Raw genomic sequence first — 26,857 nt, forward strand, 5'->3', positions numbered from 1 at the left:
ATTTGTGGGCAGTTATGATCTTAAAGCCTAATCAACTATAGCAGCAACCTGGAAAAAGGGGAGTGGTTCCTGCTGTCCTGAACTGATTGGAGAAAAGTCAGTGGTGTCTATAACAGAGGAAACCAGCATTGCACAATCACCACACAAGCCCCGTTCTTTTCAAATATGCATCGAGATGTCTCACACCCAAAAGGGGTGGATCTTGGGGTGTAATGGTGCAAGGGCATGATGCAGCGTTCATGATGTTGACAAAATCTGGAATCTTCTGCAGGGATCCATAGACATGTAATATTCAAATCATGGAAAATAAGACAGGATCTGCATCTCTATGGTGGCTACCCTAGTTCTTATAGACAGTCTAATGGACAGAGAGCAAAGAGGGAGAATTACAGGGCTAGGGGTAAGGTTACCAATTCTTTCTTTCTGTCCCTCCCCCACCCAATGTGTAAGGAATTGTTAGGCTTCTTAACATGATTTCTTTCATGAAATCCTATCTGGCTATATTGGTATTATATTGGTATGGTATAGTATAATGTTGGCATTTCTGACATTGCTGATAATATGATGTAACTAACCCACTGATTTGATTTCTCCTAGTATGAATTTCAACAAGTTCACAGCTAACAAATTCAATAAGTTCACAGAATTTGATCTATTGATATTTCTTCATATGGCCTGTTTTGCGAAGTCTTCATTGCAATCTACTTATGGGTGAAGGACTATACAAATATATTGACCATTTCAACTGTGTAGTTTGGTTGGTCTTGTATTAAAGATGATAGGGAAACACCTCCTCCTAGCACAGATCAATGAGCTTTGCGAATACTCACTGGCAGGATATTGAGTTCCAAGAGTGGAGGGCAAAGGGAGTGATAGAGGAGAATGGAAGAAAAGGGCCAGCTGAAATTCCAGATGCACAAGAGTGACTAAAAATAGCCACTCCTTGAGGATAAGAATTCCATAATTTAATTGTGATTTCATGTCAGTACGGTTTGAGCTCTTCTTTTGCATATCAGTGGTTCTTGTGATGAAATGAAAGTTTTTCCTCTTAATGTTTGAAGTGAGTCTATACAGACTTCTCCAATGGTGTGTTTTCCAGATGTATTGGGGGGGGGGTGGAGGCTAAAACTTCCCAGTGGGGTTATCTGTGGGGGGGGGGAGTAGAAAAAGTCAAGATGATGACCATAACTGTGTGACCAAAACCCCACTGCTTCTTAAGGTGTGTCACATGTGCATTGCACTAAAAAGGGGGCAGGACTTCAGCTGCATGACTTTTTTGACTTCCTACCCCAATGGGCATCCCTACTTCCCAGTTGATATAAAAGTTAATAATGTAGATATTTTGGGAATGATCATCCCAGTCAAGTCACAGAAAGCTGGTCTATAACCCAGCTTGTTTTTCAGTGTGTCTAATGCTGATTTTAATTCTTCTTCTTCTTCTTCTTCTTCTTCTTCTTCTTCTTCTTCTTCTTCTTCTTCTTCTTCTTCTTCTTCTTCTTCTTCTTCTTCTTCTTCTTCTTCTTCTTCTTCTTCTCCTCCTCCTCCTCCTCCTCCTCCTCCTCCCCCTTCTGCTTCTCCTTCCTTCCTTCCTTCCTTCCTTCCTTCCTTCCTTCCTTCCTTCCTTCCTTCCTTCCTTCCTTCCTTCCTTCCATCCATCCATCCCTCCCTCCCTCTTTCATCTTCTTTCTTTTATCTTTCCCATAAGGAGGATGTTTCCAAGCTACAAAGTGAAAGTGACAGGGATGAATCCCAAGACTAAGTACATCTTGTTGATTGATATCGTCCCGGCAGACGATCATCGATACAAATTCTGCGACAACAAGTGGTATGTGATGAATAGCACGATGATATAATTGTAGGGAATTTAAGTACATTTAGAACCTGTTCATAATGGTTTTCTTGTGCTCATTAGAGTGTTACAAGATTCCTTCCATTCCAGTTCTGTTTCAAGGGGCCCTCCTTCTACTTTGCTAACTTCTGCCCCAAAGATTTTCCATAGTGGTTGAGTTCATGCTGGGTGTTTAACCAGACCCATTAAAGACCTGGCAACTTTATATGTCCAACTGACAAAGCCCAGTTAAATTTTGATTAGTTTTGTATGTTGTGTAGACACATCGTAATTGGTTAGTAGATGGGGAAAAGGATTTTGGAAATCCAAAAAATTGATTTATTTCAGTAACTAAGTTAGTGGCTTAATAGACAGAAGCTGGCTTCAAGAAAACTATCTGTACATAATGCGGTTTCTGGAACATTAAAACACTCATGTGATTCCATAAATTAGAACATTGTGGGCCTAATTAATGTGAAGTTGGATTGCAGAGGCTGACCAAAGCAAGACTGAGTAGATGTTCAGTGTTTAGAGAGATGATCTGGGTCAGATAACAAAAAATGGGAAATACTTCAAAAATCATCTAGTCCAGACTCTTGTCAATATAACAAATAAGTTGAAATCTTCTCAGGTGGCTTTCTATCCCCCCCTGAAACATCCCTCATGGAAGGGGAAGCCTGCTGCCCACCAAACCAATTTATTTCATGGTTAGATGATTCATGACCCCAGGAAGTTCTTCTTAAAACTTGGTTGGAATCCCCTTTGCTCTAATTTGTACTCTTGGGTTTGAGATATAACCTGTGGAATGAAAGCAGATAAGCTTGTTTCATCATTAGATCACCCCCGAAGATGTGAAGTTAGCTATCATGTCACCTCTCTCTTCTCCAGGCAAAATATTCTTCAACCCTCCTCCTAGAAGTCCCTCCTGGACTTGTCCTCCAGGCTTCCCCCTTTTCCTATTTGCTGCCTGGCTCTTGAATGGAACAGACATTGTAGGAACAGCAGTTGTCTAGGACAGGGAGAGAAATGGGTGTAGACAGAAAAGGGCTGGAGTCTTGTTTTGGAGAAAGCTGAGGCTGGGAGGACTCCCCACCACCACCACCTCCACCATCTTTACAGAATCTGGAGAAGGTTGATATTGCTTTCTTACTGTTTGGCAAAGAACGAAGCATAAACATTAGCAGATGCAACAAGACTCACAAGGTGAATGAGTTGGGAAAGAATGTATCTGCTTTTGAAGAAGAAAATTGACCGTTTCTTCTCCCGTTATTTGCTGAATGTGCTGCTCTGTATGAAGGCTTTGTTTGAAAAAAGGAAGCCTGGGTTTGTCAAAGAGCTAGATAGTTGCCTCGCTGAGTTTACAAATAGAGGCTGGGAAATTCAGTGTCTTGTATTGCTTTGAACATAGGATGGTGGCTGGCAAAGCGGAACCTGCCATGCCTGGACGGTTGTACGTTCACCCCGACTCCCCGGCTACTGGAACTCATTGGATGCGACAGCTGGTGTCTTTTCAGAAGCTAAAACTCACGAACAACCACCTGGATCCCTTTGGACATGTAAGAGGAATTTCTAAAAGTTATTATGATTGTTGTTCTTTGGAGGGACAATGAAGAAGTACAATTTGACCTTCTCCAATGGGGTTGTCCCCCAAAGTGGTGGATTTCAGCATCAGCCCCCAGGTAATGCAGCCCAGACAGGTCAAGGGAGAAAACCTCCAAGGATCAAAGCTTATCAAAAATCTCCCAAAACATTCAGTCTAGAAGCCTGTCTTGCCATAAACATTTAGCAAATATTTTGCCAGTCTCATTGATTTCAATGGCCAGGTTTACACATTGCATCAAGCAATCGTGTGGTTTGTGAATTACTTCTTAGTACCATTACTACTTAACCATAATATCTCCCCTTAATCACATGAATCCAGGCTGGAAATTTGCAAATCTTCATCTCTCAGTCCTACTCCCACCCCACAGCCCAGCTTTTCAGAAAGGAGTATGAGGTAGGAAGGGAAATGATGTCACTTGCAGCATGACATCATCCCCCTAATGTTGCAACTTACGTACAGGTAGTCCTCAACTTACAACCGTTTGTTTAATGACTGTTTGAAGTTACAACAATGCTGGAAAAAGTGACTTATAACCGGTCCTCACACTTATGACCACCGCAACATCCCCACGGTTACACGATCATGCTGGCTGGGGAATTTTGGGAGTTGAAGTCCACACATCTTCAAGTTGCCAAGGTTGAGAAACACTGCTTTAGGGGCAAACAAGCCCCTAAAGCAGTGGAGTTAGAGACATTTCTGTTCTTGCTCTTTTGCAACTGGTCCCAACAGATATTTATTAGTCTCTAATTTTGCTCAACCTCTAGAAAGCATTTTGTTTAAATGCCAAATCCTTACCCTTAAGGATAAGACATGCATTTATATATTTCAAAGTCTTTGCACACTCAGCTGTACTCAGCCTGAACCCCCACCCCCATCCCAGCACCCTGATTTAGGAAGGTTGTAAGGGATATAACAAGCTTAACCATTCTGATAGATTCCAGGGCTCGCAAATATAAGAGCTATACATATGTGTCCATGCTGCACTCCCATCTTCCTCTTGTAGAGGGAAAATGTGTCTTGCAACATATTCAAGTCAAAAATGTTAGCTGAAGTATATCCATGAGTAACACTACATTTATTTAAGCTGCTATAGACCCAACTACTGTTGAAAATGAGACTTGATCCTCCTAAGTGCCACTGGATCAGAAACTTATTAATACTAGTTCACAGCATTTGCCTGTTTCTTCCTCTCCTTCTCCTTCTCCTTCTCCTTCTCCTTCTCCTTCTCCTTCTCCTTCTCCTTCTCCTTCTCCTTCTCCTTCTCCTTCTTGAAGTAAGTGTGTACTTGCAATGGGCCAGAGCAGGGCATCTGTGGTTGAAAGAAGTAGAGGAAACACTAACTGGAAGAGCCTGGGTTAACTGAAAGGTGATATACAAAGGCCTTTTGGCCCAGGTCCCAACCTGCAGAGTCTTCCATACAGACAGATAGCTCAAGCAAGTAAGCCAAGACATTACCTACATGGGGAGGTATCCATTGTGTCAGCAGTTGGCATGAAACAAGATTAGGATTCAGTGGTAAATTGCTGGATGGTTTGCAACAGATCAGCAACAGATTCTGGCTTCCCAGATCTGAACAATAGCAGTAACAAAAAGGTTTATCTATTTGCCACTAACCTTTATCTCATTGTCAGGCCACACTGGGGATAAGCTAAATAGGGTTGAATCTGGTTAGTACTTGAAGGAGATAACACTAGGAAATCCTTGGGTGGTGGGCTAGAGCAGGGTTTCTCAACCTCAGCAACTTTAAGCTGTGTGGACTTCAACTCCTAGAATTCCTGGCTGGGGAATTCTGGGTATTGAAGTCCACACATCTTCAGGTTGCCACGGTTGAGGAACCCTGAGTTAGACAACTCCTTGGGAGACATGGTTCAGATAGCGGAATTGCTGCGGCCTTTACCTATTGGGAATTGCCACGGTGAATTTTACATTGGCTGACACGGATCTCCTTTGGCGAACTGAGTTGCTCTTTGAAAGCCGTTTCCAAACGTTCTTTTAATCTGACAAAGCATTGTAGGAGGAGAGCCACGTTAGTCTATGGTGGCCAACCATCAGGAGGTGGACTCTGCCTTTTAATAAAATTTGTTAGTCGGAAAAGATGCTACCAGACTGCCATCTATCTATCTATCTATCTATCTATCTATCTATCTATCTATCTATCTATCTATCTATCTATCTATCTATGTCATCACCAACCCAGTAAGAAAAATTGCATTTTGGAAAGCAGACTCATCTGATCAGACTTCCTGACCTCCACATCTGCATGGAAAATCTTTTCACAAAATATCACCTGAAAAAAACCATTAATTGCTCCAATCTCTCCCCCTGCCACTATGCCTCTTCTGTGCACCAAAACATTTTCCATTCCTTTAAAAAAACACTGTCGGTCACCTCCTTTTTGGTGAGCAGAACGGCCTGTCCGCTGTAAATCGGTTGCAATGTTTTGTTGTTCCCACCATTACAGCATTGAAGGCGATATGATAGGTTGGGAGAAAAACAACTTCCTACCAGTCCTCATTCAGTGTGGTGAAAGAGTCTTTGCATTAGAAACTGATTTCAGAGGAGGGAATTTCAGAGAAGATCTCACAGGAGGAATTGGATGCTCCTTTAGGGACAAGGGGGTCACACTTAATGCTCCGTGCTGGCTGTTTCAATGAAATGGCAAGAGAAGGGGTGAGGAGAGAACTCTCCCCATGGTCTTCACCGATGGGACTCCTATGCCTCCTAACAGGAGGTAGCGCCTAACTCAGTGTTGTCCAAACTTGTCCACTTTAAGATGAGTGGACTTCAACTCCCAGAATTCCCCAGGCTGGCTGGGGAATTCTGGGAGTTGAAGTCCACTCATCTTAAAGTGGCCAGGTTTGGACAACACTGGTCTAACTGATCTTGGCTGACTTTGGAAAAAGCTGAACAAGGTCATACAGCAAATAACAAAAAGCCTTCTCTGGTGGCCCCTAAACTTCACTGCCTCCCCAGGTCATGCTGTGGATAAGCTACATAGGATCAAAGCTTGCTAATGCTTGGATGGGAGACCACGAGGAAATCCCAAGTCTATAGGCTGGGTTGGGATGTTGAAAAAACATCTTGGGAGGAGGCATTGCTAGGTTTACCTGCTCTGAAGGTTAAAAAAAAGCCCAACATACAAAAGAGGACACATGTTTGCATAGTAAGGTACACGTTACTTGCATTTCAGTTTTACATTTTTAGGGATTTGGACTCAGCCACCTCAACCTATATCTTGGTTTGGTTTTAGTATTTCTTGCTTTCGATCATGTATAATACTCTTTTTAGAGAAAGAAAGGAAGCCCCTTCATTCTACATGTGAAGCAAATAATGCAAACACATCCCTTACGTGGCGACTTGGAGCACCAGCACAGGAACGATGTTAGCTAAAAACCTAACAGACTCCAATACATCACTGTAACGTTATGCTACCAACGACGCGCTAAAGGTCTATGCAAATGCTCCCAAGGAAACGCTCCCAGAGGCGTCATTTTCTGTTTCTCCCTGCAGTATCTACTAGAACTAATCCATTTTAATAAGCACGGAAGTGTTTGCATTATTGCCTGCACTTTTAACGTACCTGCCCATCCATTGCCTCTCTTGTACAGAGGTACCTCGGTTCCCAAACTTAATTCGTTCCACGACTCTGGTCGCGAACTGAATTGGTCGTGAACCGAATCAACTTTTCCCATAAGGTTCAATGTAAATATGCGTAATCCGTTCTGACCCCTACGAACGTGGTCGCCAACCGATTTTGGTCGCCAACCGAATCAAATTTTCCCATAAGGTTCAATGTAAATACAGTTAATCCATTCTGAACCATATGTATTTTTTTTTTAAACCACAAAAATATGACACAAAGTACAGTACAGTACAGGATGAAGAGAGAGAACGCTAACCTTGCTCGAGGCGACTTCTGGCATGGAGGACAGGAAGGCGGGTGGGGAGGCGGTTATTGCTTGGAGGGAGAGTCCCCCTCCAAAAGGACACCGGGGAGATCTCCTTCAGGGGTGTCCTCTCTTCTTTGTCTCTTAGCTGCAGGCTCAGTTCTGGTGAAAAATCTGTCTAATGTCAGTTGTTTTTTCCTGCGCTGCATAACCCTCCGGAAATGAGAGACCACGTTGTCATTCATCATATTCAACACTCTGTTCGTTACAGTTCTGTTGGGGTGGTGCTTCTCAAAGAAATCCTGGCACTCATTCCATTTTTCCATAATGGATTTTATCCCATCACTGCTAACCTCCTCCCTGTCTTCCTCTTCCTCAGTGGAATGCTCCTCAACAAGCGCCTTCTGCTGCTCACTCCGGAGTTCAGCAAGTTCTTCCGCCATCTTGTACTCCGAGCCCAGATCAGTCACACGAATACCACGCTCCTGCTTTTCTACAATTTCCTCCTTCAATTCAATGGTTATTTTCTTCAAAACCTTATTCTTACCATGCTTGCTCTGCACTTTCTTGGGAGCCATGCTAAAAAGCAAACCAAAAAGCTTCACAGGACGTCTGTCTGTGACCGTGATCTCGCCTACAGGAAGCCACAACCACGTGTCACAGCAGGGAAAATGGCCGCGGGTCGTGTTCGTCACCCGATGCGGAGTTCGCGAACGGAAGCAAAATTTTGCGAACGGTGCTGTTCGTGAACTGAATCGTTTGTGAACAGAAGTGTTCGTGAACCGAGGTACAGTAATACCGCGACCAGCACCGTTCGCAAAATTTTGCTTCTGTTCGCAAACTCCGCATCGGGTGACGAATAGGATCCGCGGCCATTTTCCCTGCCGTGACACGTGGTCGTGGCTTCCTGTAGGGAGGGGGACTCTCCCTCCAAGCAATAACCGCCTCCCCACCCGCCTTCCTGTCCTCCACGCCAGAAGTCGCCTCGAGCAAGGTTAGCATTCTCTCTCTTCATCCTGTACTGTACTGTACTGTACTTTGTGTCATATTTTTGTGGTTTAAAAAAAAAATACATATGGTTCAGAATGGATTAACTGTATTTACATTGAACCTTAAGGGAAAATTTGATTCGGGTCGCGACCAATTCGGGTCGTGACCAGAGTTGCGGAATGAATTAAGTTCGTGACCCGAGGTACCACTGTACCACTGTATTTGACACCCGAACCAGTGGAGGATGGAGGAACCTGGAATTTTACTCTTCTTTCTATTCCTTGGACCAGAAGGGGAAACTGGCAGACTTCTTGTCCATTCCATAAAGTTAAAAGGGGCCCATCCATGCACACAGCCAAGAAAACAAATCGATAGATCATTGAACTGATCGACTCAAGAGTTCTCACTCGAGGCACCAGGCTCAATTTATCCTACTTTGGACACATGATGCAAAGACCCAGCTCTCTTGGGAAGCCCATGATGCTGGGAAAGGTGGAAGGAAAGAGAAGACAACGACCAGCAGAAGGTGGATGGACTCAGTTACAGCAGCGATGAGTGCACCATTGGAAGACCTGAAGGACCAGGTTGGGGACAGATTCTCCTGGAGTGGTCACTAAGAGTGAACACGAATGACATATTAGCTATCTATCATCTATCATCCATCTATCTACCATTTATCTATCTATTATCTATTTATCATCTATCTATATCTATATATCTTTTATCTATCTATCTATCTATCTATCTATCTATCTATCTATCTATCTATCTATCTATCTATCTATCTATCATCTTCAACATCATTATCATCTATTTAAGAGTCTTTTGGAATGAGCACCCATGATAAAATTAATACAATAAATGAATAAATAACAATGTAAAAGCAATTTCCAGTATCCTGGAGACAACAACTTGGGGTTGTCTGAATATTTCTCCTAGCCTCACTCATAAATACTGCCATCCAATCACCAGTGACGAGAATAAGCTACAGTGATGTAGCTTATTATGTACGTGGTAATAATGTCACTGCGCAAATGACCCGAATGATGCCAAAGATGGCATTTGTGTCATGCTGATAAGAGAATAACCCCGGTGATGTCACTGTCTTCCTGTCCCCCAGCCTATCATGCCTCCTTCTTGAATCACAGGAAGCCCATGTCTTAGCTAATCCAATTAATTCTGCCAATTAATGCTTTTGGAGTCATTTTTAAAATCAGGCAATGTTCCCCTTGAAGGCCCTTTGGGCGCCAAATGGGAGCAGCTAAAAGACCGATGCTTTAAATGCTACACAATTTGCTTCGTTGCTGGTTCAAAGCTGCAGCTCCAGCCGCAGCGAAAGAGTTAAAAGAAACCCCCGTGTGAGGCTCAGAAAATACCAGTTTCTCATTCCCCCCTCAGAGAGGAGGGGGAGAGACTTGATCTGGAAAATGTCATCAATAAAAACTACATTTCAGGGGTATAAGATGCAGTTGCTTCCGTGGGTAAGGTTATACATGGCAGCCAGATTAAAAAAGGGCCATTAAAAAACTGATCCCAGCCTAATGGAGGAGCCTCATCTATTCAACAAAGAAAGGGCTTCTGTTTTCCTCTAACCTTCGCACCCGCTCTTCATCAAGCTGGGGAGCTCAGCTGAAGAGAAACAGTGAAAGAGAGGACAGGGGTCTTTTCACTGATGCTTTTTCCCAACTAGAATTTGGATTCTCCAGACTCCAATTATCCTACTTTGGACACTTGATGTGAAGACCAAAGTAACTCTGGAGAAAGTTCTAATACTGGGAAAGCTGGAAGGAGAGAAGAGGACAATCAGCACCAAGGTGGAGGGACTCAGCTATGGTGATGATGGGTGCATCATTGGAAGACCTGAAGGACCAGATTGAGGACAGATCATCCTGGAGAAGTTCTGCCTATGTGATTACAGAGTTGATACCAACATGATGGCACATGATCAATCAGGAGAGATACATGGAGAAATGCATTGGGCATCAACTCATTTCCAGTCCCAATGAACTGTCTTAGTGTTGCCCCATTTTTGCCTTCATCCATAATGTGTTTCACCAGGAGAAACATGCTCATTCAAGTATCTCTTTCTTTTTTTCTCAGAATGTACTTTGCTACCTGTGTTTACAAATGCCTATTTCTAAACCTGGTTTGGATGCACTTCCTGAGCCAAGAATGATACTGGAATTTCTGGGAAAAACCAAAGTTCTTGGGCAATTCATCCACGTGATGCTGGAGAAATTGCAAAAGAGAAGGCTTAGGTAGTGTTTGGAAGACATCAGCTTCCTTCAGTTCTCTCGCTTGACCCAGCAGAGATCAGATATCACGCGTTGAACTTGTCTGTGCAAAAATGTTCTCCAGGAAAGCCAAACTCAAGGACAGGTTAGTCCTTCCACCTAGCTCAGGAGAGATGGACATGAATGTGGGGAGGAGGTCCCCCAGTGCCCCCTTTTGCCCACGCAGAAACCTGTTTGCTCGCTCAAGTGCATCACGTCAGCATGGAAAAGCATAGAGAACCTGTGGTGAACATGAGGAATACAGTGTTCTTTGCTTGTTCAATCTACAGCATCTCCAAGTTGAGCTAGAAAACACCATCTTGAACCCCTAAAGCTGTTGCTCCCCTCTGTCGACCAAAACAGGGTTAGATTGTCCAAAGGCCCAACCTTGAGTTGAGTTAGTTTCTTACATTCAGGGGGGAATGTGAAAAAACAGAATTGCATTGTCTCTTTCCAGTTTGTTTTGGAGGATTTTTTTTTCCTGGTGGAACAAAAATGCAAGCTTATGGATAACTCCTTAATACAACGTTTTCCCTTGCAATTTGAGTGCTTTTTTAAAAATGTGTTTTAGAATAGGAACAAAGCTTGGGTTTCACTGCTGCAAATTTGGTGGACCCAAAAGTCCAGGGCAGTACACAGAACTTGAGTCTCAGGACTGAATAAAGAGTGCTGGAAATAGATATCTGCAGAGAGGTCAAAAAAGTCAGGATGGTGATCATAACCATGTGACTGAAGCCCAACCTCTGTTTAACATGCAATGCACACACAAAGAGTCACGTATGGGCAGCTATAGAATTCAAATAAATAAATAAATAAATGAGAGGTGAGGCTTTGACTGCATGTTGGTGGCCACCATCTTGACGTTTTTGACCCCCATGTGGACAACCCTGGCTGGAAACTTTATTCCCTGTCATTTCTTCCCAGTTTTACGTGATTAAATAGCCACATCTCCAGTACTACAACTTTCTTTTCCTGGCTGGAAACAAACTCCTGCAGAACAGGCCTTGGACTTAATTTATTCCCACTTTCTTTATTTCCTGCAAGAATCACTCGGGGATTTGATGGCAATACGGAAGCCTTATGGAAGCACAGAGTTCCAAGACAGGTCATCCTTGCTCAGACAGGATCCCCAAGACCACCTCTGACAGATGACCATCCAGCCTTTGGTTGAAGTCCTCCAACAAGGGCACGCTCCCCCTTTCATGTGGCGGGCTGTTCCACTGGCTGATGGGATGTATTGTCAGGAATGTCCAGTGACAGCAGTATGGACCTGGGAGCAAGATAGGCCCCAGTTCCTTGACCTGTTGCAGGTTGGGGTACAACTAAAGGAGATTCCAGAGGAATTGAGCAGAGGAGGGAGAAGAAAACAAGGAGATGGGACGATGCTTAGGCTGATTTCAGACATTGCTTTGCAGTTGGGGTGTGATGTTTAACGATTTCAAACCCATGCATTTTAATTGCTGGGATCTCACAATGTTTTTAGGTCCAATTCTGGTTCTGAGCTTTGGAAAAAAAATGTCCTTGGGCAGTTGATAACCTACCTGCCCACTCTTGCATCTTACATTTTCCTACCGCCTGCAGTCTTGACACACAGAACTTTCTCTAGATACCCTGACCATCTGAAATGTGGCGAGGGTCTACTCATGAGGAGACGGCCTTTTCAAGAGCAGGGCCGCGTCCCCTGTGTGAAGGATGAAACCCGAAGCGATTTACCACGCCTGTGTCTTGCCCTCATTTTGGCACTTCGGAGATGCTCCCCAGGCTTTGAAACACAATTTTGTCACTTATTGTTTTTCTGCTCTGTTCTGGTTTCCTTGTTTTTACTTGTATGTGTGTGTGTGTGTGTTTTTGATTTGAGGCACCTTCTTCAAAAAGTGGGGTTAGAATGGCCGTAATAAAATGAACCAGTTTTTTGCAAGGAACTACTTTGATCCCTTGGCTATGGGATTTCAGGGTTACGCCAATCGCAGATCACCTTCCTATCTGAAATCAAACCCAAACTGTTCAGTGGCTTTAAAGATTTGCTCTGCTCTGATGGTTTCTTTTAGCTGAACAGGCTTTCATTGGTTATCCTCTCTCTTTCTCCTCTCCTTTTCTCCTACCAGATCATTCTTAATTCCATGCACAAATACCAGCCCAGGTTGCACATCGTGAAAGCGGACGAGAACAACGCATTTGGCTCGAAGAACACCGCTTTCTGCACTCACGTGTTCCCAGAAACATCCTTTATATCTGTGACATCCTACCAGAACCACAAGGTACGTCTGTAGCTCACTTCGAAGGCCTTTCTTTGCTTTGTGGATTAGGTATGGAAGATGCAAATTAAACTTCGACAAGTTAAGTTTTTCTAGAATGTCTTTAGGGCTGAAGTTAGAAGCAGTCAATTCCTCTTCACCCCTGCAAGCTCCTGTTGTGGTTAGCTCACCAATTATGAATTATTGTCCTCCAAGATATAAAGTTTCCCCCCTCCCCAACTGCCTGGGCTATTTCCACATTTGGAGGCCAGGAATAGTCCAGAAATTAATTATAGACAGTACAGTATAAAGATGTCTTTTCCTGTTTGTCCTGATCTTATTTATGCATTGAATTTTTTATAGAATGATAGCATTGGGTTAAAGTTAGACTGCAGCAAAATTCTTTCCTTCTCGCTCAAGAGTGAGGTTTAAATAAACTCAAACTGAGCTCAACTTCTGGTGACTTCATGGAAAAATCTAGATAGTTTCTTGGCAACAACATGGACATCATTTGCTACTACAGTATCTTTTTTCCAGAATTATTCAATATTGTTGGGTTCCTTTCAGGCTGGGCTACAGTGTTGGGATTTTCTCTTGAGTTTCCCAACCAATTACTGATCTGGTCTGATCCTGTTTTAGTTTTTTTTCCCAAAAGGCAGAGAAATCAAACTACTGCTTCTCAGAAGTTTGAAAATTGACATTGCTGAATATTCCAGGATTCTGCTGTGTTGAGGAATGTTCTCTAGAAATTGTTCTGCTCTAGAGCTTTTATCGTTCTTCCTGTTTTTAATGTTGTGCATCGCCTAGAGTCTTTATGGAGTTGGGTGGCCTTCTCAATTAAACAAATACCCAAGTACATCAAAGCATAAATAAAAAAAAAATAGAGTGGCTGAAAGAAAAAAAATTTCCACCCCTGTTCCCAAGAGAAGGAATCTGCTACTAGATGGCTTCAAAGGGAGCTTGTAGAGTGTGGTCAGGAACGTCAAGATGGCAGCCATAGAGCTCTGCCTGTTTTTATGCGTGTTGCACATGTGGTATCTTGAGTCACTTGACCAAACTCTGCAGACATCCTTGATGTCATGAAAAAGGAAGGATGCATGAAACTGAAGCTGTTCTGCCTGTGTATAAAGGTGGATCAGAGGCTCTGTGTGTGTGTTTGCGTACGTGTGAGTGACACTTCAAAGCAAAATTTGGCCATTATGCTTCACTTGTGACGTTCCATGACTGGTGCCTTTAGGTCCAAACGGGGGCTCATCCGATCCCGAAAATCAGTTGTATTTTTTTTTGTCTGGAAAAATGCTAATATCTGTGGTCGTCCATCAAAAGGGAAGCCCTAAGTCAAAAAACACACCTGTGCAACCACACTTTGTTCTGCCAAAGCCCGAAGAATGTAGACATGAGAAAAAGGAAAATGTACCGTGTTCCCCTCTTTTGGCTTTGTGTTTTTCAAAACGACAATAGTGGTCAGGAAAAGCCCAAAATGTCATTCAGAATGGCAAAGCGAGCTCATCATGACTGATAAAGTCCAGCCATAAATCTACAATGAAAAGTAATTAAGTCTATGTATTTAGAGAGACATTAAAGGAATGTTGCTATAAAAGGAGACTTAAGAGTGTGTCTCGGGGTCTGAACGTGAAGGAAAGATGGGGACTTTTATAATGGGCAGGGAAGGGAAAAAAGAGTGGAATTAGAAGGGAAACCAACTGGAAAACACTTTTCAATTTTTGTCCCTGCACATGGATTTCCTCAAGGGGGTCAAAAAAGTCAGTATGGCAGCCAGAGCCATGGGATCAAAGCCTCACAGCTTTTTTACGTGTATAAAAAAGCCGCAGAGCTTGGACCACAAAGTTGTAGCTGCCATCTTGACTTTTTTGACCCAGGTAAAAGAGGGCGGGGCTTCCATCACATGGTAGGGGCCCACCTCTTGACTTTTTTGACCCTCTCCCTGCAGACACCCCTGTCCTTGTGGGAAGTGTATGGAACTGTGGTGGAAGTTGGGCATAATGGCACACGTGTGATGAATCGGAGATCTGGAGTGAGAATGACAGTGAGAAAATGTTTGCCGAATCAGGATCTAGGCACCAGCTAGAGCAGGGTTTCTCAATCTTGGCAGCTGGAAGATGGACTTCAACTCCCAGAATTCTCCAGCCAGCCCTGCTGGCTGGGGAATTCTGGGAATTGAAGTCCACACATCTTCCAGCTGCCAAGGTTAAGAAACACTGAGCTAGAGTCAAGGACAAAATTGTGTTTCAGGGACCTGAAGGATGAAAAAAGGCATGTGGCCAGAGATTAAGCCTAAAAAGTGTTTTTCCATTCCCAGCTGGAGCCTGAAACCTTTTCACAGAGAAAGATCTGTTCCCGTTTTTCTTTTTGCCCTGCCGTTGGCAACCAGTCATTATTTATTTGCCATCGTCCATCACGCAGGAGTCAGAAAGTCTTCCTGATCTTCTGCAAATCTTTCTGACCCACCAACAGATCCAGGCCTGTCTTCCTTTTACGGGGCGCGCCCAGCTTTAAAAGAGGACCGGCGGAAGCTCCTGCCCAGCCAAAGACGTGGAGAAAGGGGATTGCAAGTTTAAAGCGCCATTAAATTTATGGAAGGCACTGGCGCGGGGCGGCACGGTGTTTTTTCTCAAGCCGCTTGCCTCCTGATTAAATCCAAAGGAACTGGCTTTAAAAACTTGACACGCACCGTCCACGATGGGCTCGTGTCAATTTGGGAAAAGCCATGCCGGATATAATGGTGGGGAGAATGAAAAGAGGCTGGGGGGATCCTGCTTTGAATGAGAAGCAGAGAACGAAAAAGGGAGAGAGAAAAAAAAGCAGAAACGCTTGATCAAGGAAGCACAGGGGGACCCCGGCCCTATAACTGGTTCACCTGGGGCAGGATTGTCAGTTGCAAAGTGAAGCTGTCCAGAAGTCAGCTGCATTTCAAGGGGCTTTATGGAAAGAGATCACCGTGAGGTCCCTCTTAAAATGTCAGTCTGAAGGAGGGGGTAATATTTCTACCCAAATGAGCTGGAGACGGACAGCCTGCTTAGCACCCAGCTTCAAAGGTCCTTTCCAGGCCCAAATGGGAAAGGTTTGTTGGCTTCCGTAACTGGAGGAACAAAGAAAAACTGAATTCCAAGTTGGTTCAGGGGCTAATTGGTGGGAAGAATGGCACAACCAGGATAAATGGGGAACGAGTGGGGCCTCCTTCTATGACCATTTTGGTATTGTGACTTTCATGAGTGATTCTGTTCTTCCTGTAAATATGAATGTTAAAAATAATATTGAGGGGCATCCATGAGTGGGGCTGGGGTCAACAAAGTCAAGAGGAGGGCTATGATCCATGTAAAAAAAGGAGTGGGGGTCAGTGGTGGAGTCATGGCTGCCATCTTGACTTTTTTGCTCCCCTGGCAGACACCCCTGATAATATGAAAAATAGAGTCCCTTAGTTGAGCTCAACATGCACATAGCGTTCTCTTGGCAATATAGTAAGCCCTTGTTTAGGGACTGCCTCATTTAGTGACTGTTTGCAGATATGACAGTGATAAAAATGTAACTTTACCATCAATCCTCTCATTTACGACCTTCACAGATCTGTAAAGTGAAGGAAAGCTGAAATAAGATCATAAGCACAGTCGTGGTTTTACTTAGCGACTGCTTTGCATAACGACCAACTTGTCAATCCCAGTTGTGATCACTAAACGAGGATGCCCTGTTGACATGACCTCACATGGTCTTTTCTCAAAATATTTGTTCAACTTCCGAGGCTAGCCTACAAACCTTCCCATACAAGAATGAATGAGGACTGACTTTGCTGAGTCGATTTTTAAGTTTGGCTGGAAATAATAATAATAATAATAACAACAATTATTATTATTATTATTATTATTGTTATTGTTATTATTATTTCAAAACTTCCTTATAAGATAAAAGCTTCCAAGTATAAATTTGCATATTTATTTATTTACTTATTTATTTATTTACCTATTTTTATAAATTATTTACTTATCATTATATTATAAAATATAAATTTTGCTAAATATAAATACATACATAAATAAAGCAGAGGTAGGGAACTAGATCCACTCTGGGGAAGGATCCAGCCTCCAGCTTACCCAATTATTTCTGGGGGGGGGATTTAAGGTGAGGAAGGAAAAGTTGCCCCCACCCCAACATCAACCATGCAGGATGAAAAGGAAAGCCACCCCGTCTTCTTCATGTAACCCAGTTCTCCACGCCCTGACCCTATATAAACCTGGGAAAGGTTGTATACCGCCTAGAGTCAAATTTTGTCAGACAGGCAGCCATATAAATAAGAAAGATGGAAAGAAGGGAGGGGGGAAGGAGGCAGGCAGGCAGGCAGGTGTGCCCACCCTATCTGATCTGATAGGATGGGTAGACGTCTTAGGGAGAGACGGTCCCACGGATAATCTGGCCCTGTGCCATGTCGGGCTTTAAAGATAATAACCAGCACCTTGAATGGCATCCAGAAGGAAACTGGGAGCCAGTGCAGCTCGCGCAACAGAGATGCAACATGGGTAAACATAGGGGCACCCATCACTGTGCGCATCGCCGCATTCTGGACCAGTTGTAACTTCTGGGTGGTCTTCAAGGGCAGCCCCACGTAGACCGCATTGCAATACTCCAGACAGGAAGTGACCAAGACATGAGTGACCGTGAGCAAGTGATTGATTGTTCGCTGGTCTGGAGGAGGTCTTGCTGAGAGCATCTGGAGAGCATCTTTCCGCTTCCTCTCTGGCCCCCTTTCTCATTCCTGGGATCTGCTAGTCAGGCTTGCGAGTAGAGGGGAGGGGCGGGGGGGAGGTGGAGGGCAAAAGAATGGCCATGCTGACAGGAAGTGGTGGCTGCCAGCTGGGGGACTAGGCAAAATGGCTTAGGAACTACCACACCTTCACCAAAGTAATAAAAACACCCAATATTTATCCCCTTATCTGATTCATATAGCCGCCTAGTCAAGAAATTCTGGGCAACGCACAGATAGTAATGAAGAATTGCATTAAAACAAAATCTGGCCACGGGAAGGCCCTTGGTGGGAATCCTGTCATGCGCTCGGTCCCAGAAGCAATGGGCAGATTCTGGCTCCCTTTCTTGTTGCAAATCAGCCCTGGGCTCAGGACAGACTAACGCTCTCCCGGTTTGGCAAACAGATGTAGCTTTCTTTCCTGAGAGAGCCAAACCCGTGCCCAGTTCTGCAGTCCCCAAGCTATCATGCTCAATGTTGAGCTGTGCCTACTTGGACTTTGATTATTTTCTTGGAGGGGGATTATTTTCTTTCTCTTTCCAAAAAGGAACATCGAGCTAGGAAAGCATGTTATTTGAATATCGTAGGGGGCTGTGAATAGCATAGCCCCATCATGGCGAACTGGGGGATCTGGTGAAAGTATTTGGGCCAGTTTGATTTGTCAGCCAGCCAAAAAGTTTTTTGACCATTTGGAAATTTGGAGCTGTATGGAGGGGCTGCAATGTTGGGTCAAAGGGATGTTTGAGGATTGAACCCAGTGCAGAAACGATGGTCTCCTTTACATTAGTTCCTTGATGTCAGGCTGGATCGCGAGACCACAGAAGCTGGCGATGGGGAAAGAGAGGAATAAAGGAGGGTTGACTAGAGCCGTGTTTCTCAATTTCAGCAACTTTAAGATGGGTGGACTTCAACTTTCAGTCAGTTCTGGGAGTTGAAGTCCACACATCTTAAGGCAGGCCAACTGGGGAATCTGGGAGTTGAAGTCCACACTAGCATGCTGGCTGGAGGATTCTGGAGATGGGAAATCCACCCGTCTTAAAGTTGCTGAGGTTGAGAAACACTGGGCTAGAGAACAGAAAACGCAGGGAAGTGGTGACCCTAGAGCAGAAGAAGACCAGGACAGGAAGTGAGCAGAAAATTAAAGAGAGTTTCCAGTTGAGAGATCTTGACTTCCGATGGATTGGAACACTGGTACTTCTTGGAATCTAGAAATTTAAAGTTCAGTTTAAAGGGTTGGTTTTAACACCTGGGTATCTTAGGGTGGCTCACCCCAACCAGAATTGTCCCAGTCTATTAGGTCATCTAGGAAAAAAACTGTTCTTAGTTCCTCACTTCCTAGAAACGAGGATTGCTCAAGTTAGGAAGTGCTGCTTTTCGATAGCAGCATCGGTTTTTTGAAACGGTGTCACGGGAGAGGTCAGACTAAGCTCTTCTGGATGGTATTCAAGCATCTGCAGAAAACTGAGTTGTTTGGGAAAGACTTCTGGTTCACCTGGGCCACCTTGATCTTCAATTTTATCTTTATTTTGCTTCCCCCTTTTTTGCAGTTCTGTTTTGCTTGTTTCTTTCAGTGGCTTAGTACATTGTAAGGCTCCCTGTGGGTCTGTTAAAGTTTTCTCTATCATGTCCAGTGGCGAGATGGTGTGCAAGTGGATTATGATCAATAACTAGCCCACAAGAATAAGAGCAGAAGGCCTTCTGACTGCATAACGCTAAGCAAGGGGGGGAAACAAACAGGGAAGGGAGGTTGGTTGTAAATCTCTTGCAGCAAGAAGTCAGGAAGAGGGAGATGGAAAAAGAAGAGCTCTGCAGCCAGAACTTTCTGCCAGCTGCAGCCGGAAGGCGCTTCTTGCTAATAACGTCACCAAAAAAGAAGCTGGGTTAAGATAAGTTTGGCCGCATGCTGGTTTGCAGGGAGAGTGATTGGGCAAGGCTCGTAGCCTTTGGTGGTCTGCAGAAATTTGCTGCTGCTGGTCTTGCTGTTGTGGGAGATACCAGGTAGGAAAGGCCAGGAAGAGGGTGGGAAGCCCTGATCTCCAGCAAAAAGATAATTTTTCAGGCATTGCTTCAGAAACGTCTGCAGGGGAGGTCAAGAGGTGGCTGTGGAATTTCCTAGTGGCCTCCCATCCTCCTTAGCATTTGACATCAGCCAAGGTGGCTCATTGCCGCCACCTGTTGTAGATCTAAGGAGCATAGGAGGGTATATTCCGCAGTAATATAACTGCAACAGAAGTGAGGGCCTAGTTGAGGAATAATGAGCAAGGAATCCCCTTGGAGAAGGCTGGGCTGCTGATGGAACTCCGAGCGTGTCACAGAAGAAGACCATGATGAGTTCAGTTTCATCATCTTGGCAGGTAGGAGAGGGGAGAATGAAAGGTGATAGGAAGGGCAGATTCTGGGTGGCTATTAGGAAAAACGTCCAAAGGGAAAAAGCATTTTGATAGTGGGACCCCTGACCCAGAGAAGTGGGGGGCTCCCCCTTGGTTGGGCGTGCTGAAGTGGAGCGGCACCACTGTGTGGTAGGGAGGCTTTGATTTGCATTCCCACATCCAGGAGGGAGGTTGGACTAAATAACCTCAGGGGACCCCTCCATCTCTAGAATTCTGGGGTTCCAAGCAGCCATCTGCCTCCGTTCACCAGCGGAAGGAAAGATTCAGGTGGAATCCTGGCCTGAACCGCAATCCCCAATGGGATTTATTGTCCCCAGGCTATTAGCAGAGAGGGAAAATCTGAGCAATGAAGGGGTGAAGAGAAGTCTAAGGGGAAGACAGGAGAGCCGTCTTCCGATGCGTGAAGGAACATCCCAAGGAAGAGGAGATGGATTTATTCTCCGTGGTGCCTGAGAGTAGGACAAGAACTGGGTATGGGGGGGGGGGGCGGGGAGAGAAGGAGGCCTTACAGAGAGAGATCCCAACTCAGCATCAGGAGGAATTTCCCAGCCGTGACAGCTCCTATGCAGCGCAGCGGAACAGCCTGCTTCCTGGCGTGGTGGGGGCTTCATCCCTGGAGGGTTTTAAGCAAAGACAGCCCTTGGTCTGAGACACTTTGAGGATTCCTCCCTGGGCAGGGGGCTAGACTAGAAGACCTCTAATGTCCCTCCCAACCCTAGGATTCCATGATTCTTTTGGCCTGCCAGGACCCCAGGCAACAGACCGGCTATGTGGTGGTTATAACCAGGGCTGAACATTTTGGCTGTTTTTTTCCCCCCCATTTTGGAGCATTAGGCAGGGGGAAGTAAAGCAAAACAGATGGAGTTGTACTACTCCTATTATTTATTTCTAAAGCCCAAATTGGGTTGTCAACATTTGTTTTCTGCCAAATTTCAACGGCGCAATCTTGGTGGGCTGCAGCCAATGGACAGAAAGCGATTCCTAAGGGCAGGCTGTACAGGTCCCCGGCAGTGAGTATGCGAAGGAGAGAGAAGTTGTAGGTCTCAGCTGCACATACACCCGTTCAGTCATCGTGACAATGTGCTTGGAAACCATCAGTGTTAAAAAGCCTGCAAGGAATTCTACTGAGAAGCTTTTAACATTTCACCGATCGATTCTATTTTTTTTAAAAGACCTTCCAACCCTGCGTTTCAATTCAGTATTTTCAAAACAGCACACACGGTGTCTTTTTTTTTTTTTTTAAACCATGTAAACAACACAGGATGTTCTAGCAAGTCTCTTCCCTGTGGATCAAAACCACTCCCCAAATCTAGAAATGTAAGTTTAATTTGGCACCTAAAGATCCATCGGGTCACAGAGTTGGCAAAGGAAGGAGAACTCCAAAAGGGGTGCCGGTGCAAAGAAGGCCCTGCACGTAAAAATAGGGTGGGCCTTCAATCACCACCATCTTGACTTTTTTGACCCCCTATGGATGCCCCTGACAAATATACATACGGGTAAGGGAATTTGATCACGATGCACACCCTGTCATCTGGTAGACTTTGTCCCCCATGGGAACACCCTGGAAGAGGGCATGCAAGCTTGCATATCAACTCATTGCAACCATCCAGGGATCGAACGCTACTTGACTTGTCTTTTTATTATTTATTTTTTATTACAAAGAAGGAAAAAATGCATAAAAGTGCTTTAACATAAAAGTGATATATATATATAATATATAATAATATATTAACTTTTGTTGTTGTTGAACTTTTTCACTTTTATGTTAACGCTTCTTGACTTGGAGTCTGCTAGAAGAAGCTTTTCCAACCTTCAGCCGTGGGGTGACTTTGTGGGAAAATGCTGGGTTGCAAAAAACGCTAACAGGTGTCTCTCCAGTATTGCTGATCGCGGAGTCCTTTTAATAGAAAGAGAAGGATGGGTACCCGCCTAACAGGATGGCTCCCCCCCCCCGCCAATAACATCCGCTGGGGGGTTTTGAGCCAAGGACAGGACATGGGAACGCCATCCATCCTTACAAGGTGGATAGGGGAGTGCTGGGAATTTCTTCTTTTTTATAGTGGTGGGGCATGGGGGTTGAGCCTTCCCAGGACCCATTAGCAGCTCCAAAAGTGAATCTTGGTTTTTCACCCCCCTTATGGGTGAGATGGAAAGCGGTTTATGATGGTCCCTGCCTGTTCTCTGTTCTGAGGCCAGCTGAAGTGAAGACAACTGAGGCTGCAAGAAGGACAGTGGTGCAAGGGAAGAAAGAGAATAAAAACGGCTCTATGGCAGGATTTTTCAACTTGATGGCACTCCCGGAGAGCTGAAGGGCAAAAACAAAACCAAAACCAGCTAATTTTCACTCCAAAATAGCTAATTCTCACTCCAAAATGGCTAATTTTCCAATGCTAGAAAGGCTTGGCCTCTTGAGCAGCAGATCCTGGCGTCTTTCTTTTTTAAGGGACAGGTTCCCTGGCCTGAAAAAGTTGGACGGTCCCCTGCTCGAAGGGGCCACAGCGCTGAAACTGGTTTGCCTTCAACAGACAAGGATGGGCGAAGCGAGCTGTAACTTTTCCTTTCCTTCTCTTGAAAGATAACCCAGCTGAAGATAGAGAATAACCCGTTTGCCAAAGGCTTTCGAGGAAGCGATGACACTGACCTCCGCGTGGCAAGATTACAAAGGTGGGATGAAGGAATACAAAGAAATGCCAGAAAATTATATTCTAAGTCAGTGTTTCTCAACCTTGGCAATTTTAAGATGTCTGGACTTCAACTCCCAGAATCCCCCAGCCAGCCTTGCTGGCTGGGGGATTCTGGGAGTTGAAGTCCACACATGTTAAAGTTGCCAAGGTTGAGAAACACTGTTCTAAGTGAATGTTAATTTTAGTGTAGGTCTTTCTGACACCATCACTTCATGAATACTGTTCTCCCTTCCCCAGGAATAAAATTAAGTCCTTGGTAGGAAAATGTGGGTCCATTATGCTTTGCAAAGTGTGCAGGGCTCTTTTATTTGTCACAGTTTGGAAGCTAGTGGCCCACATGGTGTCATCCATCCTTTGATTCCCCCATCCCATTGCAGTGGAGCTTTCTATTCATCTCATTTATTTCAGAGTTTTTGCTGCCCGCCCTGCTCAAAAATCTTTGTTGGCCCAAGTTAAAGGGACAAGAACAACAATAGAACACATCAACATTAGGAAAGCGACAGCAACGATGAATCAACAATGTTTAATCAACCTCAGAGTTTGTCCGAACATGTATCAGTGGCTGGACTGAAATTGGTGAAGTGGGAAGTGGCTTTCATGCATCAATTCCTCCTTTTTTGATTGATTGATTGATTGATTGATTACATGCCATAAATCAGTGCCAATTGTTAGTAATCACATAGATAGATGTTCTCCATGATGATCTGTCCCCAGCCTGGTCCTCCAGGTCTTCCAATGGTGCCCCCATCACCACTGTAACTGAGTCCATCCACCTTGCTGCTGGTTGTCCTCTTCTTCTCTTTCATTCCACCTTTCCCAGGATTATGGACTTCTCCAGAGAGCTGGGTCTTCTGGTTGATTGATGGATTAGTGCCATCATGGGTGTTGACTCTCAGCAACCACCTAGATAGTTTTTTCCAGGAGGATCTGTCCCCAACTTGGTCCTCCAGGTCTTCCAATGGTGCCCCCATCACCACTGTAACTGAGTCTATCCACTGCTGGTCGTCCTCTTCTTCTTTTCCTTCCACCTTTCCCAGCATCACAGCCTTCTCCAGAGAGCTGCACATAGAAAACTAGGTTATCAAGGATCAGGCTGGCCTAGAATTTTCTCCCTGGCATGCTAGCTGTGGATATGCAAGGAATATTTTATGCAAGGGGCAGTTTACACATCACATCGCCTGATGCAAAGGTGGTTAGCCTCTAGCCCACGATGCACACATAGACCTAAAACCTTTTTTGCAGCCCTCGGGACCTCTCAGCTTGCACCTTTTAAACTTCAGGGGAAAATTACAGGCCTTGGTGGCATGATTTCTGTTAGGAAACTAAAAAAAATAAGGCTGCTCAGCCTTTGGATAGGATGATGACGATGATGATGATGATCATCATCATCTAAAAACAGGATGATACAAAATGGTATCATAGCACACAGTGTAAACATAAGTTTCATCTATTTAAAGTTCTGACATCTATTTATTTATACATACATACATACATACGTATGAACTTACAATTATAGGGGACAGTGAAGAAATAATAATAAATCATTCTTGTTGGTGAATCTGCAGCTTTGTGGTGACTCTCAAATTTCCTGAATGTCCCAGTACAATACCATGTTACAGTGAGGCATCCTTTGGGGATGTGTAGATAACTGTAAAGGAAGTCCCCTCTCCTCTTGTCACCTCCTGCAACCTAGGTCACAGGTACCTTATGTTCTCCATTTGCACCCTCAGCTTTCTTTGCAAAGCATCGGTTCCCCGACTGCTGAAGGCTTTGCACTGTACATCGTGCTCCTTGGACTAATGCCCATATGCACTTGGCAGAAGTGGGCTATGAATCAATTCAATGTGCAATACAGATGGGAAACAGATCCAGAGTGAGGGATTTTGCCCAGGGCCACCCACATTTCAATAGCTGAGCTGGACTCTTTGACCTCGATCTCCCAGGTTGAAGAGGAACCAGAGCTCCCGTGGTAGAGCACTTTTCTGCACCTCCAATTTAAAAGGGACAAGTGATAGGGAAGGACACTTTGAAGACTTGCTGCAGTAGCTAGTCAAGGGAGAAATTGTCTGACTTCCTAGAAGTCACTTTCTGTGATCCCAAGATCCAGGGCAAAGATTTCCAAATGTTGTTTGCTGCAAAGGGTCCCAGGACATATTTTAGGGTGCATAAATCAGTTCATCAAGAGTGCAAGCAGACTTAACGAGCTTCACGTTGCCCAACCTAAATGGAGTGCCTGTCTCCTAAAACATCCCAAATCCTCTTTTGCTAACTTCACATTGGTGGGATTGTGGGAATCAGGAAAGAGAACTGAAGATGAGTATTTGTCACAGTCTCCAGACCAGCAGCAGAAACATTGCTCTAACCATGCTACAATTCCAACTTTTTACAACATCTCCAAGAAGATCAGATGAAGATCAGATGCAGGGCCCAGCTTTTAGGGGAGCTAGGAGGGCCAACCTCAAGGTCTTCCAAATTCTAGACCTCATGTAATTTGAAAATGATTAGAATTGCCCTGAAGTATGATGATTGGGTTCTACTGATCACCACTGAAATGCGCTATGACCTGTTCCTCTTCTACTAACTTCTATAGCAAAGAATATCCTGTGATCTCCAAGACCATCATGAGGCAGAGGTTGGTGTCCACACATGGTCAACTCTCTGCAAAATCAGACGTCAACTCCCTCCATGGAAGCCACCAGGCTCTTCAGCACTACCAGTATGAGAATGGAGCGCACATGCAGTTTGCCACCTCAGATGCCCAAGACCTACCCCTCAACACCTTCACGGCACAAAGAGAATCTGGCCTCTTCTACCACTGTCTGAAACGGCGAGGTAAGGCAAGGGAATGGACTGGGGAGATATTTTTGAACAGATTAATGGGGGATTTTCTGCTGGAGGATATCAGACTTGAGGCAGTCTTGGTATTTTTGACATCTAAGTAATCGTAGTAAAGAAACAAACTAGGTCTCTGGGTGGTTAGGAGCATGCTGAACCACCCAAGGTTTCCTGATTGGTTGGGATCATGCTGACCCTCCCAAGGCTTCCTGATTGGTTGGGAGCATGCTGACCCTCCCAAGGCTTCCTGATTGGTAGGGAGCATGTTTAACATTTAATTTTAGACTGGCTTGTTCTGGAGCTTTAGGAAGCTTCAACCATAAGATACTCCACTGAGATTACTTTTAATAATGAAAAAGCAGGATGGAAGAAGGGAGAGAGAGAGATTAGCAATATGGTTAGTATGCAGAAAGGAAACCAAATGATTAATATTGCCAGTTCTGCTACCCTTTGACAGAAATAAATTAATTTGTGCCATTCACTTTCAATATAAGTGAGCCAGTTTAGTAGTGAAGGTGCTAGCCTAGAAACCAGGAGACTGTGAGTTCTAGGCCTGCCCTAGGCATGAAAGCTGGCAGGGTGACTTTGGGCCAGTCCCTCTCTTTCAGCCCAACCCACCTTACAGGGTTGTTGTTGTGGGAAAAATAGGAGGAGGAAGGAGTATTAGATACGTTGCTACCTTGAGTTGACTGTGTGTGTGTGTGTGTGTGTGTGTAAAAAAGGCAGGATACACATCTAATCATAGTAGTTTAAAAAAGCATCTCCAGGCAACTCATAACAGTAAGCAAAACTTCCTGACCCCAGAACACTGTCAGATAAGAATACGTATTCTTTTCCTGAATATGTAGGTTTTTTTTGTTTTTTATCAGTCCTGGAATAAGCCCTTAGCTTTATCTTGCAAGATTTCTCCAGCCTCCTGACATACGCTCCTGGCAAATGTAGAGCACGTTGTTGTTGCTGGAAAGTGCTCACGATAAGTTGTTTTAAGACTCCTTGAACTTGTCAAAAACATAAGTACCAAAACATTGCAGCATGTTCATTGTCAAGGTTTGTGAAAAGTAACTGCTGGATATAAGAAAGGGGTAGCACCCAAGTCACTAAAATTCTCAGCTGATGAAACCAAGTCCTGGAAATTAAGATTGATAGGATTAGCTAAACCCTGGCTGGGCTCTGTCTTTTTGCTCATAAGGAAAACCCTTTGAGGAAAAAAATATGTGGCAAGATTCTGCTGAGGCGGTAGTTTCTTAAGCAATGTATTACGGTCCAGATCAATTTTAAAAAACCCTTATCCTACACAGTTAAGGACTATCTATGCCAAGCAGAAGCAGTGGACACACCTAATTTTGCATAAAATCAATCTATAAGACAGAGGATGATGAA

General features: G+C 44.3%; 1 protein-coding gene across 1 annotated transcript in view; it reads left to right on the forward strand.

Annotated features, from left to right (window-relative positions):
• The window catches only part of TBX4 (T-box transcription factor 4), a 67,627-nt gene that overhangs the window by 36,033 nt on the left and 4,737 nt on the right, over positions 1-26,857 (forward strand). Inside the window, 5 exon segments of the mRNA XM_088152255.1 lie at positions 1,706-1,825; positions 3,237-3,384; positions 12,687-12,839; positions 22,534-22,622; positions 25,233-25,474. Of these exon segments, the coding sequence (XP_088008381.1) occupies positions 1,706-1,825; positions 3,237-3,384; positions 12,687-12,839; positions 22,534-22,622; positions 25,233-25,474 (752 nt within the window).

Source organism: Python bivittatus, unplaced genomic scaffold (genome assembly GCF_059951505.1).
Source record: "Python bivittatus isolate LINGU-HERP-01145 unplaced genomic scaffold, Pbiv_v1 ctg000690_np1212, whole genome shotgun sequence".
In the NCBI taxonomy this organism is placed as follows: domain Eukaryota; kingdom Metazoa; phylum Chordata; class Lepidosauria; order Squamata; family Pythonidae; genus Python; species Python bivittatus.